The sequence below is a fragment of the Gymnoscopelus braueri genome (genome assembly GCF_963280865.1).
Source record: "Gymnoscopelus braueri genome assembly, chromosome: 21".
In the NCBI taxonomy this organism is placed as follows: Eukaryota; Metazoa; Chordata; class Actinopteri; order Myctophiformes; family Myctophidae; genus Gymnoscopelus; species Gymnoscopelus braueri.
This window is the reverse complement of record NC_137623.1, coordinates 21,272,014-21,289,580: the sequence shown is the minus strand read 5'-3', so window position 1 is coordinate 21,289,580 and position 17,567 is coordinate 21,272,014. Positions and strand designations below refer to the sequence as shown.

Here is a 17,567-nt window from a genome sequence, read left to right as displayed (position 1 = left end):
GCGCTGCAACACTTTGTGAGCTTGTAGATCGACAATTTTCGGCATGCAGCTAAATATAAATCTTGAATTGCAACGACATCACAGCCCGTCGACTAAATCAACTGTAGATTTAGTCGACAAAAATCGTAAGGTATTTAGTCAACTAAAACTAGACTAAAACTAAAAACATTTCAGGTGACTAAAATGTGACTAAAACTAAATGGAATTTTATTCAAAAGACTATGACTAAAACTGCATCAAATTAAGTCAAACTGTAAAAAGTAACACTGATCAGCACCAAACGTCCAAGGAAGACAATCCCTCAATATTCTTCACATTTTGTGAATTCATAATCTACTGTCCTGCCAGGGGTGGACTGGCCATTTGGCGTACCGGGCAAATGCCCGGTGGGCCGCGGGCTCCCGTTTTAGGATTATTACGGTCATTTCAGGGTCGTGTGGCCCAATTATTAGTTACGTTAATGTTTGGGCTGGGATGCTTTCCAGCAGGGGCCTCAGTGCGGCTGCAGAGTTCATGTGCAGGGCTGGGCTGAAACAACCCCCCCCCCCCCCCCCCCCCCCCGTTGACAAAACGGTCCGGGGGGTGGTGGGCCGGTCCGGACCAAAATGCCAGGGCTGAATTTTGGTCCCAGTCCGGCCCTGTGTCCTGCCAACCTTCATATTTGGCCAAGACTGATCAATCATCAACATGACTTCAGAGCAGAGCCAAGCCACGTTTACGTAACACAATTCCATCCATCTTTGCACATGACTCAAGTAATAATCACACATCGTACTGTGTTCATTTTCAATAGCAGTCCAAGAGGTGCACGCACATCCACAAAATTTCGACGGGTGCTGGATCAAATAGGCAACACGTTAGAAAAGGAGAAGGTTCGCACACCGTCTTAATGCTCCCAAATATATTTTATTGCGCGGTAAAAAAAGGCCGAAACGTTTTTTTTTTTTACAGCTTAACCCATAAAACCGGCAAAGCATCTGTGTCATTTTAGATTTTAGCAATGGCTATAAAAAAATATTTTTGAAAAAAATGTTGAAAGTGTTTGAAAAATTGATCACATAAGCCATTACATAATTGAATAATATTGCATTTGCATATAGAAGGCATCTGTAGAATCGGCCTCAGGTCTTACAGTGTTCGCTTTCAGCATGGGCTGTTTAGTATGCAGGATGGGAACTGAATCTGAATGAATTAAAGTTTGTTACTGTGACTAAAAGTGGCCAAGAAGACCTCTCCTCTCCTGTGCTCCGAGGCCACTTCCTTGCCACAGCTGCTCTGCGGAGAGATTCAATTTTCCCAGAATGCCCCCTGCCTGCCTCATTACGACTATAACTGCCCCGTAGGCAGCAAGGGCATGTACTGTAGACGCAAGCAAGGACTCACACTCGCGTGTGCGTGTGTGTGTGCGTGTGCGTGTGCGTGTGCGTGTGCGTGTGTGTGTATGTGTGTGTGTGTGTGTGTGTGTGTGTGCGCGTGTGTGTGTGTGTGTGTGTGTGTGTGTGTGTGTGTGTGTGTGTGTGTGTGTGTGTGTGTGTGTGTGTGTGTGTGTGTTAGTTCTACTCCACTACAACTCAGAGGAAAATATTGTACTTTTACTCCACTACAATTATTTCAAAACTTTAGTTACTAGTTAGTTACTTTGTAGATCTTGATTATTATTACAAAATCACTTTAGACCTATACTTTGGCAATTTGAAGGTAGCCAATCTACAAGGTCACAACACGTCACAAAGCGACGCATTGTGAGCTTGTAGATCTGCTATTTTCAAAAGATTTGTATACATTTTAAAACGAAAATGGGACCTTCTACATAATGAGTACTTTTACTTTTGGTACTTTAAGTACATTTTGATGCCAATACTTTTGTACTTTTACTCAAGTTAATTTGGAATACTGAACTTGTACTTGTAACAGACTATTTCTACAATAGGGTATTGATACTTTTAGTTAACAGACTTAACATTTGAGTACTTTTTCCACCATTGTGTGAGTGTGTGTGTGCGTGTGCGTGTGCGTGTGCGTGTGCGTGTGCGTGTGTGTGTGCGTGTGTGTGTGTGTGTGTGTGTACTGTACGTACTACACACATTTCACCTTCAGCCACACAGCAAGTCTGGGATATTAAGGCTGTGACGTCTATACCCCCATGGGTGAGATAAGACAAAAAAGGTGGTGAGGGAGGGAGGGAGGGAGCAGGATAAGGAGTTGAGGCACTAAGATGGGACTTCTCCTTTAAAGGAACAGAAGAGCCATTACATAAGAATGACTGAGGGTTTCTCATCAGGAAATAATACGACCACCACGGCCCTGATCTCACAGCTAATCTTCATCGGCATCGATTCGGCCATCAAGTGTTACATTGTTGTGAGTGACGTGCCACCATATGCCCTCAGTACAGGGTTAGGTGTGGAGTACAACTACTGCACTTGAAACCTTTATAAATGTTTTTTTTGTAAGTGAATGACTTAACCGGAGAAGAAAAATAGGAACCAACAATTGACCCCATCCAGGGTCACCTGGAACGCATCTGTGTCATTTTTTTATTTGAGCTAAAAAGCATTATTTTACACTTTGGCTATTCAAAAATAGCAGATATACAAGCTCATAGCGCGGCACGAGCTTGTAGATCTGCTATTTTTGAAAAATCGTGAAAATGTGTGCAAATCTTTGAATATATATATTCTTTTAATTTCCTTTTTTTTTTACTAAAATCTGTGCTTCTGGGGGTCCCTGGAACAAAAATATTTTGAGATGGGGGTCGGCAGCCAAATACATATAATTTTGGGGGTCCTTGACATGAAAAAGATTGAGCACCACTGATATAGAAACGCACGTTTTTCGGAATACTGTTGGGATTTAGGAGACATTTGTAGAATCGGTTTCAGGTCTTAATGGGTTAAGAGAAACCACCTATTATTTGACTTTCAAATTCAACCTTAAGAGATGGCTTAAAGCAAACCAAATGTGTAATCATGGGTAAATATCAGCTCAATTTGTCACTGGCGTCATTTTTCATATTTTACTGCAATTGTTCTGTCTCCTGCACTATGTTTAGTTAGTCTTGAACTGTATCGTTTGTTTTGTATTGATAGTTATATCACCACTTTTAACAGCCTGCTATGAAAATTTGCTCTTGGCTAATTCTGGCTCATTTACATGGATGTGAAAACTGAAATGTTGATTATAACGTGCACTGTCCCTGGTAAATAAATCAATAAATAAACAAAAAAACATCCTGGTGTGGATGGGTTCTGAACACGGAGTCAGAGACCTTGATGTGACTACACAACATATATTCACACAGCGGGGCCATACTCAGGGGTGGGGAAAAACCCCATCCAGTGTCGATCGTCTTCCCTTGCAGGCAGCCAGTGAGTGTCAGGTTAAAATCTAAAATGTTACACTGATGACTTAGCCCATTGATACCTGAAACGCATCTGTGTCACTTTAGATGCCTTTGGCTATTCAAAAATAGCAGATATACAAGCTCATAGCGCGGCACCGAGTGCCGCGCTACGAGCTTGTAGATCTGCTATTTTTGAAAAAATCGTGATTTTTTTTTTTTTATATTTTCTTCAAAAAACTGTTAGGATTTAGATTTTTTTAAAGAATCGCCTCAGGTCTTAATGGGTTAAAGGACAAGGTAAGGAGGATGCTGGGAGTCTGGCAGCGAAGACGAGCCACTCCCCTCCTGCGCTGCTGCAGTTCAGGACATATTTCATTCACTCTCTGGGGCCACCGCCATATCTTTTATTATCGTTATATTGGCTTCTGCCAAGGACACTCGACTCCAATCATTTTCACAGGCACACTCGTGCAGTACTGTACGCACACACACACACACCCGTGTGCCTGCACTATCAGAGAGAAAAAAGTCATTTTAGAACAGCGCACTGGGTGACACACACGCTGGCAATAAAGTGTAAGAAGTGTTGTGGAGTGAACACAGGGGCTGGAAGGAGGACAAATGGAAGGACCCACCAGCTGAAAGCCTCACGTCGTTGTCTACATATTTAAATACCTCATGCCTTTAAAGCACTCCACTGCTGAAATTAAACATGGCACCCAGGATCTCTCAGCTCAGCAATAACGTTGCTCTCTCAAGCGCTATATAGCCTACTTCACGCGTAGGCCATTCAACGATTATCACAACACTAAATAATTCACACTTTGTCCACAGATATCCAACCTTGGATGATAAGGCTCGCAGTTCTCAAGGTTGTTGGCCCACGACTTTAATGATTAATACAAGCTGACCCCATCCTTGGCCCTAAATTCATGGAGAAAACCTTGCCATCTAGCTGGGGAGAATAACACTGTGAACACTCACTTCAATTTCCCCACCATAAGCATAACACTAGTGTTAATGTCTTCTTTTTTGTAATACATACATCTGTGTTGTATGTTGGGATTGATAATATAGGCATACAGTACATACATTACAGTGCATCACTCATCAATCCACATTTTCCACAATGCTTGACACGATGCTTTACATACAATGACTAACTCCTTCTCCAAAGTGAGTGACACCCACAGCCACAACACTAGAGGGAGTGACCATGATCTGGTAGAACCTATATAGAACAAACACTACAACTACAACTCTGCCACCAAAATGTGGAATGCCCGGGCACCCTCCATTAAAAGAAGTAGATCACTGGATTCTGTCAAAACTAGCATGAAAAACCATCTATCAGGAGACCACAAGGGAAGGTAAATGCAATTTCCCATAGAAAGGATGATGATGTTTTTCCTTTTTCTCCTTTGTACATGTATAATGTTTTGTATTTGTTGATGACATGTGTTATTGTGTTATTTTTCTATGCTGATGTTGATGAATTGACTACATACTGTAGGACCACAATGGAAACAAGTCCCCAGGACTTTTTTGTGTTATCTTTTAACCCATTAAAGACCTGGAACGCATCTGTGTCACTTTTTCATTTGAGCTAAAAAGCATTATTTTATACTTTGGCTATTCAAAAATAGCAGATATACAAGCTCATAGCGCGGCACCGAGTGCCGCGCTATGAGCTTGTAGATCTGCTATTTTTGAAAAAACGTGAACTTTTGTGCAAATCTTTGAATATACTGTATATTGTTTAAAGCGAACATTTTTAACTCTATTCTTTGCTTCTGGGGGTCCCTGGAACAAGACATTTTGAGATGGGGGTCAGCGGCCAAATACATATCATTTTGGGGGTCCTTGACATGAAAAGGTTTGAGAACCACTGATATAGAAACATACGTTTTTTTCAGAATACTGTTGGGATTTAGAAGACATTTGTAGAATCGGCTTCAGGTCTTAATGTCTGACTGTACCTCATGCTGTTTACATTTCTGCCTAAAAAAAAGTATTCAATCAATCAATCAAAAAAGAAGAGAAACATTTTCACTGGGTTTCCAGATATATTTTTGTCCCAGTATTCTTAGGGATGGATGGGGAGGCCCCTGGGGGTGGGGATGGGGAGGCCCCTCTCAGTCACTCAGCTGCCGGCTCCAGGCTCCAGGTGACAGCCTGGACAACGGCCATGAATTAAAGATGGCAGCATCAGTGCAGCAACAAAGGACCCGGAAATAGGACAGCTTGACCTTTTTCCCCTGACCCACACTGAATGATTGAAGACATTTGATTTTGTCCTTCCCAACGCTGAGGTGCAATTGGGTGTTAAAGTGGCGAGTAAAGCCAAGTCAAAACACATTAAGCATGCTGTATACATATTTCCTCATTTTCTGTATATAAAGAAAAAAAAATACTGCACTGTACCAGGTGTTCGAAATAAACAATAACATCCAAAAAGTATATTTTTTATGTTATATATAAAGCATATTTTCACATTTTAATTTCAAAATATTTTTGCACAGGTTTAGGGTCCAACATATTTTCTAAAGGTATTTATTTATTAGCATGTATATTTGGGAATATGCTAAATGTGTCTTTCACATTTTCAAGTCAATGGCATACTTTGAACTAAACCCACATCTTAACCAAATAAGCCTGATTTATACTTAAATTGTACCATTCACCATATTCACACAGCGGCCATTTTGCTATTAAGTTAATGAAATAATGCCACCCCAACCCGCACATATGACGTGAGAGCAAAATGGCCACTGTGTGAATATAGTCAATGGTGTTGCATGGCACTCTACAAGCTCACAATGTATCGCATCATGTTGTGAGCTTGTAGATCGGACAATTCTATTAATTTCTTAAATTTACACCTGTGGCCAAATTGGCCAAAACAGGTACCCCAGGTCCCCCAGGTTGAAAGTGGTTTAAAAGGCATTACATGTCCACTGTTTAACTGTCAACTGAATGTATAATAAAGGTTTCACACCAGCTGCAGCAGTTGCATGACTGTACCTAAGCTACAGTATGCTGTGACCTCTCCTATGCTCGTTGGCTCTAGTAGTAGTCGAAACCTCAAGGTCGATACAATATTGGAAATAGGTTTCAAACAATTCGCCTTTGCCAATTGTGCCATTCCACCTTCACCCTATCTCCCACTGACTGTCACTTTGTTTCTCTGCCGCATTTAAAGAAGGACCAGAAAGCTAATGAATATATGGAGCAGACATAATACTTCTGAATACATCTAATCAGGGGCTAGGATTATGGAGATGAAAATTCTCGGTGCAGTGTTTTCGCAGTGTTCAAAATCACCATTATAAATGCGTCACTGTCCTCGTTATAAACCCTGGCTCGGTTACGCAGGGGTGACCTTTAGACTGACCTCCCTATTAACACTATCGAATTTACACTTACCAAGACACTGTCTCCCACGAGTGAGATGGAGCAAGACTCTGACTCCCATTTTAACACCGGAACATGTTTTTCACTCTGTACTACTGCCACCATCTGTATTTCATTTGACACAAACCTGTACAAGTGTACAGACCCTGGTTGTTCATTATGCTACACCATTATGTGCTGGAAAGAGCTAACACATTCTCACAATGAACCCATCTGTTTAAAATTACATTTGTATTTAGAAAAGGAAACAAATGCAACACGCACGCATGCACGCACACACGTACACACACACACACACACACACACACACACACACACACACACACACACACACACACACACACACACACACACACACACACACAGTATAGCGATGTCTTAATAACACATACTTGACCTAAACTTTTGGATTTCACTTCCTATTCAAGGTGACAAGAGTCATGAACAATATTTGTGTCATAACATCGATATTGAGATTTTTGTAAAACAAATTAAATATGGTGATATTGATTTTGTCCATATTGCACAGCCCCTAGAGCAGACGCATGGGATTAGGAGACGGATCGCCTCGGCACGCTCCGTGTGACAGATTTAAGAATCCCCTTCGTCTCGACTAGAGCCGATGACATTTGTCTGGAAGCATACATGGGCGCTGCCCAGACGCTTCGCTCCCCCCCATCTCAATAACCACTCAAAGCCAGTGTTGCCATGTCGGCTTATCATAAGCAACTTTGGGCTTGTTTTTCTGCAAAGTCGCTTGTAAATATTTTTTGGGCTTGTTTCTAAAGTGTAGTTGCTTATTTTGGGATTGCTTCAAAAAAATATATATTATTGTACTTGAAACCATTGGTTCTCAACCATTTTCATGTCAAGGACCCCCAAATGAATATGTATTTGTGAGGGGACCCCCCATCTGAAAATGTTGTGGACCACCATACGAGATTTGTGTTGTCCACATTTTGCACTTTTTCCCCCAAGATGTTTTGGAAAATAGCATGTCTACAAGCTCGCAACGGGTCGATTGGCTATTTTCAAATAGCCGATTTACAGTATATAGGTTTTAAAGTGTGACCCGCTTCTTTTGGGCTTGTTTTCATAGAACTGGTTGCTTGTGTTTCTCGCAAAATCTGGCAACAGTGCTGCTCAAAGCCAACACACTCCCTCCGAGCATCTGTTGAGCTGCAAAGCGACACTGCACTACGTCTGTTGTCACACACCAGCCATGATGGCACCATCCCAAGAAGACAGGAATATTGTTGCCGTCGGGTTGAAACCTTGTATGTCAAAAAACGCTTCTTTTTTATAATTATTTAAAAAACATTTCAAACTAGCTGAAATAGCCGATCTACAAGCTCACAACGCGTCGCATCCCTACTTTTCTCTGACAGTTTTGAATGATACAGGGCATTAATTTACGAAAAAACATAAAAAGTTTTAAATATGGAGATACAAGGTTTCTACCTGAAAGCAATGATATACAGCCTGCTTTGTACTGGGGTCTTCCCCCCCTTCTGGAATGCAATGCTGTATTGAAAAGGCTCTGTGTTCACAACAAACTCCAAATAGCATTTTAACTCGATTAATCAAAGAAAATAAAAACAGTTTTATCAGCGTACAATTCACGAGAGGCTACATGCTTTAAAAGGTACATTATGGCTCATACCGACGCAGCTCTATCTTGGGGTTTAGTGCAGCTGAAAGATCATAATATGCTGCTCGTTAGTTAGAATCAATAGGCAGATTACTTTGGAGAACAGACACCAGAGATTTAAATTTTTTTTTTTGTATTAATAAAAGAACATGATGTGAGATCAGTTACATCCATATTGAATGCAGCAGCTGTCGAGGTAATACATTTCGCAAAACAGGCTTTGCAAATAACATACCAAATGCTGGGTGATCATCATTATTGTGCTATGCAGCACAGCACTAATGTGTGCATGGCCCTCATTTGCAGGCACATGCATAAAGAAGGGAAATATGGCCCATTAAAAAAAATATATATATATATATACACAGTAAACTTTGCTATTCAGTGGTTGAATAGGGCACAAGTATGATTTGTAGACAAATACTGCTTACGTTCAACCTAGATGTCTCGTTCAAGATGGTGTCACTGTTGCCAAAATAATAAGTGGCTAAATAGGCAATGACCTTTAGTAAGCCTATGATTTTTGAATTTTTATCACATTGTTTTAATGGTCGTTTTGTGAGTTTTCAGAAATACTGTCTTTGGAGAGATAAATGCATTACTTAGGCCTACAGTATTCCCGTCCAATACAGTAATTTGCTGTCAGTATGGCACTAATGATTAAAACTGGAAATGATCAACAGTGATTATTTTTATTTTTATTTTATTAAACCCAGAGTTTCAGTTCCAGTTTCCTTTCTTTATAAAAAAAATGCCTCAAACTGGGTTCAGTAAACTCAAACCACTTAAAATCCTACATACTTTGTTGACCCAGGGTCCCCTAGGCCCTAGGGGGAGGAATCTGTACTTGGCCCCCTCCATTGCGATGCGAATGAGCTTGTTATTTTCGCCGAAACGTTCGTTCGAATGACATGCACCAGAACAACAGGGATGCTAGGGTTCACGTGGCTAACAACCTCGCTCCCAGGACAGACCACTTTGACATAGCCAGTCCCCAAAGGATTAATGGAGGGTGTCCTAGCAACAGATAACATGCACTGGGATGACATATAGCATAATAAACAAAAGGGCCTGGAGCACAGCAGGATGTTGTTTAGCCTCCACTAGTCGCCCCCTGTTATACAATCCACCTTACAGTTGGATGATATCCATCACATTTCAATCCACTCAGATGATTTATGAGCACTATATTATATTTGATATCTTCACTCAGAACCGGAGGTTTCTATGGGGGTGACAGATGCCAGTGGCAAATGGATAGAGCTCAGCAGCCTATGAATCAAATCCCAACGTGTCTGGGCGTATTAGGAGATGCATGGGGCTGATAGCCCCGGCGCAATGAAGAGACTCGGCCTGAAGGAGAACATCTGTGTCTACATGCGCTGTAGAGATAAGCATCCTCGTCAAGTAAGTATCTCCGTTCACTGGGACACAAGGCTCATTAATTACCCCGTACAGTGTATTTTTATGGCAACTGGAAGAGAAATGCAGTCGCACTTCTCATTTTTAGCTCACATGCCGTCTCCACCCATTCAGGTGAGCTAAGATGGGAAAGCTTTGAAGTCTATGACACATAAGCACGCACACACACGCACACACACACACAATAGGTATGGCGATCAAACAGAATCAATATTCTGTGATCTCAAAGCTATGAAGATTCTCCATTTCATGCTCAGCCTCTCTTCATATGTGAAACCTTATTTTTAGTATTCCAAGCCACCCCCCCACCCACCCAACCCACCCTTGTTTTCTCCTCACAATCCCTGCAAGATATTGAATGTTTTCGAGCTACAGTATGGGGCCAGAGATACTCTCAGCTCTGAGTACATCACTGGCATAACGGTTAATTCTGTTAGCATTGACTGAGGCGCAGTACATGCAGATTTAGGGGATGAGAATTACATGGACTGGGATGTGCAATACATCAGAGATAGGCCTACAACAGAGATTATCATAACTATCGTTGTGTATGTTTTATCTTAACCGGCGGAAAGATGCTAACGTCTCCGCCGGTCATCAAATTATTGGCTTAGGAATGCATTGTTAACTACAGAGGAATCAGGTTGACCCAACAGCTAAGATAATAAAACCACACCCGCCTTGATAAAGGTCATATGTTGGTTAGGATACATTGTTGGCCTAATCCAGATGAGGATGATGATCAGGACAGTTTTGTTTTATACAGTATTTGACAGTTCAAAATAAAAGCAAAAAGGTCTGTTACTGTGGCATTAGTGGGCCATGAGCACTACTGTACAATCTCGAAAAGACTAACTTGCTGCTGAGGAAGGGTTGTCTAGTTAAAGTAGACTGATGCACAGTGGTGTAAGGTAACAAAGTTACCTTACACCAGTTTCCAATTTTCAATACTTTTACTTCCACTACATCTCAGAGGCAAATATTGTACTTTTTACTCCACTACAATTATTTGACAACTTTAGTTACTAGTTACTTTGTAGATTTTTTATTATTATTACAAAACACACATTAACCAGCCCTATGCATACTTATTACTTAGGCAATTTGAAAATAGCCGATCTACAAGCTCACAACACGTTGCAAAGCGACGCGTTGTGAGCTTGTAGATCTGCTATTTTCAAAGCATTTTTAAACATTTGGAAACATGGTACATTCTGCAAAATGAGCGCTTTTACTTTCCGTACTTTAAGTATATTTTAATGCGAATACTTTTGTACTTTTACTAAAGTACATTTTGAATACCGGACTTTTACTTGTAACAGAGTATGTCTACATAGTGGTATTGATACTTTTTACTCAAGTAAAAAATGTGAGTACTTCTTCCACCACTGCTAATGTATTATACAGATTGTTTGATGAGGCACAGATGGACGGAGCTAAACTATTAATAAGAGGCCAGGGATACTGGACACATACTGTATGTACTGAATATCAGTGTCGTTAGGCTGGCAACCGTTTCTGTCGTGTCTGACGTCTATGGAAATCCCCAATGTTGGAGCCAAAATACCAAATGCCAAAAATAAAATATAATTCAGTTTGTTTTCTTTTCTTTAAAATAATGCTCCATATGTGTGGCCTTAATTATAATGACGTCATGCAATCACAGTGGGTGGTTCTAATTTATGCCTGGCAGTGGGGGATTGTGGCCCGGTGTGCAATGGCGGAAAGGCCACACAGTTTTTGGCCAAACCATGTCATGCCGTGTGTTGCTGGCGGTTATTTTGTGTAATGAGTTTTCCTGTATCTTTATGGTTTTGAATGCTGGAAAGAACGTATTTGGTCAATACATGGATTGACATATCCAAAGATACAACAGCTCTGGACATTGAATTAATATGTGCACGTGTCTGACTCAAGTCAACCCAGTTACCCCTCGTAGTAGTAGGCTATAGGTAAAGTCTCTACACCCATTGCACATTGGTGCAAATTAATTATGCCCAAATAGGCAATGATTCGTGTTGTGTGTTGTTGGCTCGACCAGCGAGAAAGAGAAGGACAGAGAGATAACGTACCCATGCAATAACCTGGCCAATGCTTGGCACCAAAAAACTGAACACAGATGCAGTGTTGCCAGATTCTGTGAGAGAAACGAGCAACCAGGTCTAGGAAAACAAGCCCAAAAGAAGCGACTATGGGCCACATGAGCACCTTAGACATATGCATCAGCTATTTGAAAATAGCAGATCTACAAGCTCGAGCTTGTAGATCTGCTATTTTCAAATAAAATCTTGGGGGGAAATTACAATAAGCAGACCTGGCAACACTGCACAGACGATGCATAGCTGGCGAGCTAGTTCAGGCAGACACACTCGAGAGGTTTCACACACCCGCGCATGTGGGTGTACATGTATGCGTTATTTCACTCTACAACAGTGTACAGTGCCAAGACCCATGTGTCATACGCTGACGTGGCAATCAGCTGACCAATTTGGCGGGTTATTTAAACACAGTCTCTGGTGTGTTGGTATGAGCCTGTTTCTGTTGTCCCACCGCCACACCAGCACCACCAGGGGGCTCTGCTAATAGTTCTGTTCCCATGTATCTATCTCCCTGCTCTTAATGCTTAATGATGGTTGTCTAAATGTGCTGAGCAGGGAGAGAAGAATGTAGCAGAGCCTGAACAGCAACATAAAATAATTTCAATCTATTTGAGAGTTATCTGACTGAATTTAACTTCCTACATAAGAAGTGCCAAAGTGCATGCACATCCCAAACAAACAAACAAAAAAAACAGGTGCCGGACAGAGGACATACATGAGACGAAAACATAGAGTCCACACACTGAGTTTTCAAAAATGTGAGGTTATAAGGTCACATTTATGGTGAGGTTAAAACAAATACCTTTTTGAGAGCATAACAGTGTGCAGACTCTGTGATCAGCCACCGCATGACACCAGATAAGCTTCAATGCAATCTATTGACATATTCTACAAGCATCTGGTATTTGTATAAAGTGATACACAAATAATGCCCCTAAGGGAAATTCCATAACTTCATGTTTTGTCAATAGAAGTGGGAAGACAGTATCAGATCGTGCAGCTCTGTACAAGTGATTAGATGGGCATACTATATATACAGTATGTCGTGACTGAGGTGACCACAGGATATGGTTTACCTCAAGTACTCCTCGGGTAGAAATACAGCTCCAGCCTGCCAAGGCAGCATGTATTTCTTTATTGCAGGCATTGGTGAATTTATATTAGGGCAGCAACTCACTGGGGGAACCTAATCCTATAGTCATTTGTTAGCATACATTTGTGCCCATATATGATCTGTTTATCAAACAATTTATTAATGACCCACCTAATTCCAACATATTTTGCCAGTCTGGGATGGCTCAGGGTAGAAAACAGGGTTAAGCAATAAAAAATGGGATTGGTGTTTAAGATAGTCAAAGGGGCAGTGCCCTCAATACCCTCATACCTGACTAACTACTTCTCCAAAGTGAGTGACGGCCACAGCCACAATAATAGAGAGTGACAACAATCTGGTACTACCCAGTTATAGAACAAACATGGGAAAATTCTACTACTCTGTCACCAAAATGTGGAATGCCCTGACACCATCCCTTAAAACATGTGGATCACTGGCTTCTTTCTAAACAGGCCTGAAAAAACATCTAACAGTTTTTTCCCTGTAGAAAGGAGGTGTCATTCACTGCCGACATTTTTCCCTTTTTCTCCTTTGTACACATAGTGTTTTGTATTAGTTGTTGATGTATTATTGTGTTATTTTTATGCTATGTTGATGGGATTGAATACATAGGACCACAATTAAAACAAGTCCCCGGGACTTTTTGTGTGTTATCCTTTTAGCCTGAATGTCTGACTGTACCGCGTGCCGTTTATATTTTTGACTGATAAAGTATTCAATCAATCGATCAAAGCCCATCCCACATAACACTTCATAACTGGAGGAAGTTGATCACATACAGCATGTTTTCTGCATTCTGTGGCATCTATATTTTCCCTCTAAGGCAAACCAGCCAGAAGAACTGATTAAAAATGATTATCACGTATGCCTCATGCAGTCAGATTAGTTCCTTGATGTTTGCTGTGCCTAGCTGTATTTGAGCTATACAGGCCTATAAGAGAGCAGCCAGTTTCATACTCTGAGTCTGTGGGCCCTGTACCGAAGGCTCCCTATCTGGATTATATGGCTTCTCATACATGGATAAACAACACCCACGCGCCTAGATCACAATAGCCTACCGTGAACAAGATTTCCATTTGGCACGGCAGCATAATGCACAGCGGGACTCATTAAAAACAATCAATGTCTACCTCCCAGCCACACAGTGGCAATGTACACAGAAGAAAAACTGAGAATTCAATGAGAGCAATTCACACGGGGAATAAGGCAGTGACTCATTCACAAGTATCTGGTGCATAAATTAGCTACTTGGCAGACACGGAAATCACATAGACCTTATTGCTTGCTACTGCACTCCTATAACCTTCTTCCATGCATGGCTTGTACATCATTTTGCATCGCTACTTCAAACTCATGCCATCTGGACGAAGATACAGGACCTTGAAGTGGGAAAATGTTTGTTTTAGCAGGAGTTTTGTCCCCTCAGCCATTGCGGCATTAAACAAATAAAGTGTTGTGTTGTGTTGTGTGATATGTTGTTTTGTGCTACAGTATGTGGTTATGTGTTTTTCTGTTGAACAGACTGTGAAGACAAATATCCCTGTGGGGACAATAAAGACTATTATTATTATTACATTATGCAATAAAGAACTACATGGAAATTAACAGATGAGTACAGTGCATGTGTCCATTTCATTCATGGCAGCATCATGTAGCATAATGTATACAGCCAGTTAAAAAGGGTGATCTCCAGATACAGTGTGATGTCATAACTAATGGCTCAGCGATTGGTGGGGTTTGGGCATAGAGTTAAGGGGTTTTGGGGCCTGTACTGTATGTCTCATTTCAAGAATAGGAGTGTGAATCCACAATATGAATATGTACAATATTATTATAAAGGTAATCTGACCATTGATCTTTGATCAATTGTGACAAGCTCTCTGACTCAAGTATGACAGATATGGTTTCTCCCTGTCATGTCATTCTGAAACCCTTTCCCCTCCTGTTTCTACTATTCTCAAAAAGTGGGCATTTATACACAATCTACGTCGCAGACTCGCAGCACCATCATCATCACAGAAGCCTCAACTTAAACTGGCACAGATAATTGTATTAGTTCTGACATTTCAGAATCGATGGACAGGCTTTGTCAGCCATCACAGAAGTGTTGAAGACAAGTAGTAGAACAAATCAGATAATGCTGGACACTCAAGCCAAGTCTGAAAACAAAATGGGTCCATACAGTATAATTAGATGCCCCCTCCCCCCCCCCCCCCATATAGTATAATTAGATGCCCCCCCCCCCCCCAATAAATCAATACATGAAAAGAAACTTTGAAATGATGTCAATCTGAATAGGTCACACATTGATTTCTGGGAAGTTGACTTCAGGAGGGGTAATTCACAATCAGGAGCGGCCTATATTGTTTTAATTTGATTCATAAATAAGTAAAATCAATAAAAAAAACTGATCAGGATAGTGAAAAGCTAATTAAGCTAAAAATAAAATACCAGTTAAGAAAAAGATGTGCTCCTGGACCAAATAGACAATTATGTAAACTGGCATCAAACTAATGTAAACTGTGGACGACGCCACTTGTTTCACAAACAATAACAAAATGAAACTTGCCAGTAAACATTTCAAACTTTGGTAGCCTAAACAGATCAAAAATATTTCAATGAACATTCATTACCTATAATAACCTGACGCCAAAAACGGCTTAAAGAACCATGGACAGCGACAGAGTCATTTTAAATAGATAATGCATAGAAAATAACCAGGTACATTTTACACACCAACAAAAAAAGCAAACAAAAACAGTTTAACAAAGCAAAAACACATTTATGCTTATGCTTACCAAATTTTCGGTCAGCGAGGGTAGATGAATAACAGAGGCTCATCAGAGCCAATGCAGCGAATAGGATGATGGGACGCTGTGGATCCATCTCAACAGTTAACTGTAGACTAATCCATCGCACTACTACACTATGCTACACCAACATGTCCGATATTAACTCTCTTGCTGTACGCTGGTCGGAAACCCCGACTCTTTACTGAAATAAAAACATGGTGGTAGCCTATGATTAAACACTGGATAACGCAGAGCAGTTTCGCCGTGTCCCTCAGCAGCTTCTACGAAGGCTTTTTCAGCACCACAGACAGCAGCCTTCAGCAGCCAGGCGCCCCTCCTAAGTTTCTGACGTCAAACACACATGGCGAACAGCCCGAGGTCTCCGGGCGTGCCGTGCCGTGCCGTGCCGTGCCGTGCTTTACGCGCTGCGTTGCTAGCAGTCTGCACATGCAACAGCACATGCATGTGCATCAACAGCGCACCTTGCGCTTCTCAATGGATGACTGTCTGACGCAGACATGGGTTCATGTTAGCCTTGGATCAAGGCTATCAAATACGTATTTTTTTTTAATCGAGTCTGACTTTTACTTTCGTATCTACGATAGTCTTGGCCTGCACCCCCCAGTGCGTCCTGCACTTTCACCAGTAAAGCCCGTACTTCTCCTTACATGTACAAAATGCTATATATAAAGGTGCTTACCCGGTTGCCCCAAATGTTAACTAGCGCTTCGGAGTCTTTGTGCAATGTATTAGTCCATATTTTTCAATAAAGAAGTGTTTTAATCGCGTCTGTGGCGGATTCTGTCAGAAGTTACCTGTATTCCTCAATGGGCACGAGTGACAGGGCGCATCCGGTGAAAGCAATGTAAACAGGAAGTAGACGAGGAGGGAAAATGGCGTTCGGCCACAGACCGGATTAAAACACATATCTATTGAAAAATACGGACTAATACATTGCACAAAGACTCCGAAGCGCGAGTTAACAATTGGGGCAACCGTGTTAGCACCTTATATATTTTTAATGTACATGTACGGAGAAGTACGGGCTTTACTGGTGAAAGTGCAGGACGCACTGGGGGGTGCAGGCCAAGACTATCGTAGATACGAAAGTAAAAATCAGACTCGATAGGATACGTATCATAGTCTTGATCCAAGGCTAGGTTCATTCATGTAGCTTTTCTACTACTAGACTGTGACAATTCCTGCCTGCCTGTCTGGAAGACTGGTATTTTAGAGGCTGAAATGTAGCCTATACAGCCTTATGCTGGAATGTATTTGGCTGTACTATGCATTTACCTATTGGACTTTAAAGTTTGATACTTTTTTGTAAATGTAAAAATAAATATAGGCTGTGTTTAGCCTCCCTTGTGAACTTATAAAAATAAAGACAAAGTCTCAGTTAACACTGTGATGCATCTTGTTTTATTCGTATAAATAGCAGACAAACATTATGCAACAGCAGTGTTACATAATATAAAAGTATAGATAGATAGCCTACATAAAATTAGTTGTCGATATCAGTGGTACTCAGGGGCCTAGCGGGTTCCCATCTAATAATAGCTGGGTACCCAGCTAAATTAGTTAAGAGCATAAAAATCAGTTGGACCACTTTAACCCTATATACATTGGCTATATGAGCTTGTAGATCCATCTTGGGGGCGGGGAGAGAGGGAAAATCTTGGAATATTTTCCCTTGGAATAATTCATTTGGAGGTCCTAGATAAGAAAAAGT

At 41.1% G+C, this 17,567-nt stretch overlaps 1 protein-coding gene across 1 annotated transcript in view; it reads right to left on the bottom strand.

Annotated features, from left to right (window-relative positions):
* Positions 1-15,929, bottom strand: part of ptprn2 (protein tyrosine phosphatase receptor type N2) — a gene marked incomplete at its 5' end in the record, with an annotated part of 195,280 nt that extends 179,351 nt beyond the window's left edge. The window contains one exon of the mRNA XM_080417441.1: positions 15,842-15,929. Coding sequence (XP_080273567.1) covers positions 15,842-15,929 — 88 coding nt within the window. The remainder of the gene's footprint in view (positions 1-15,841) is intronic.
* Positions 15,930-17,567: the final 1,638 nt, after the last annotated feature.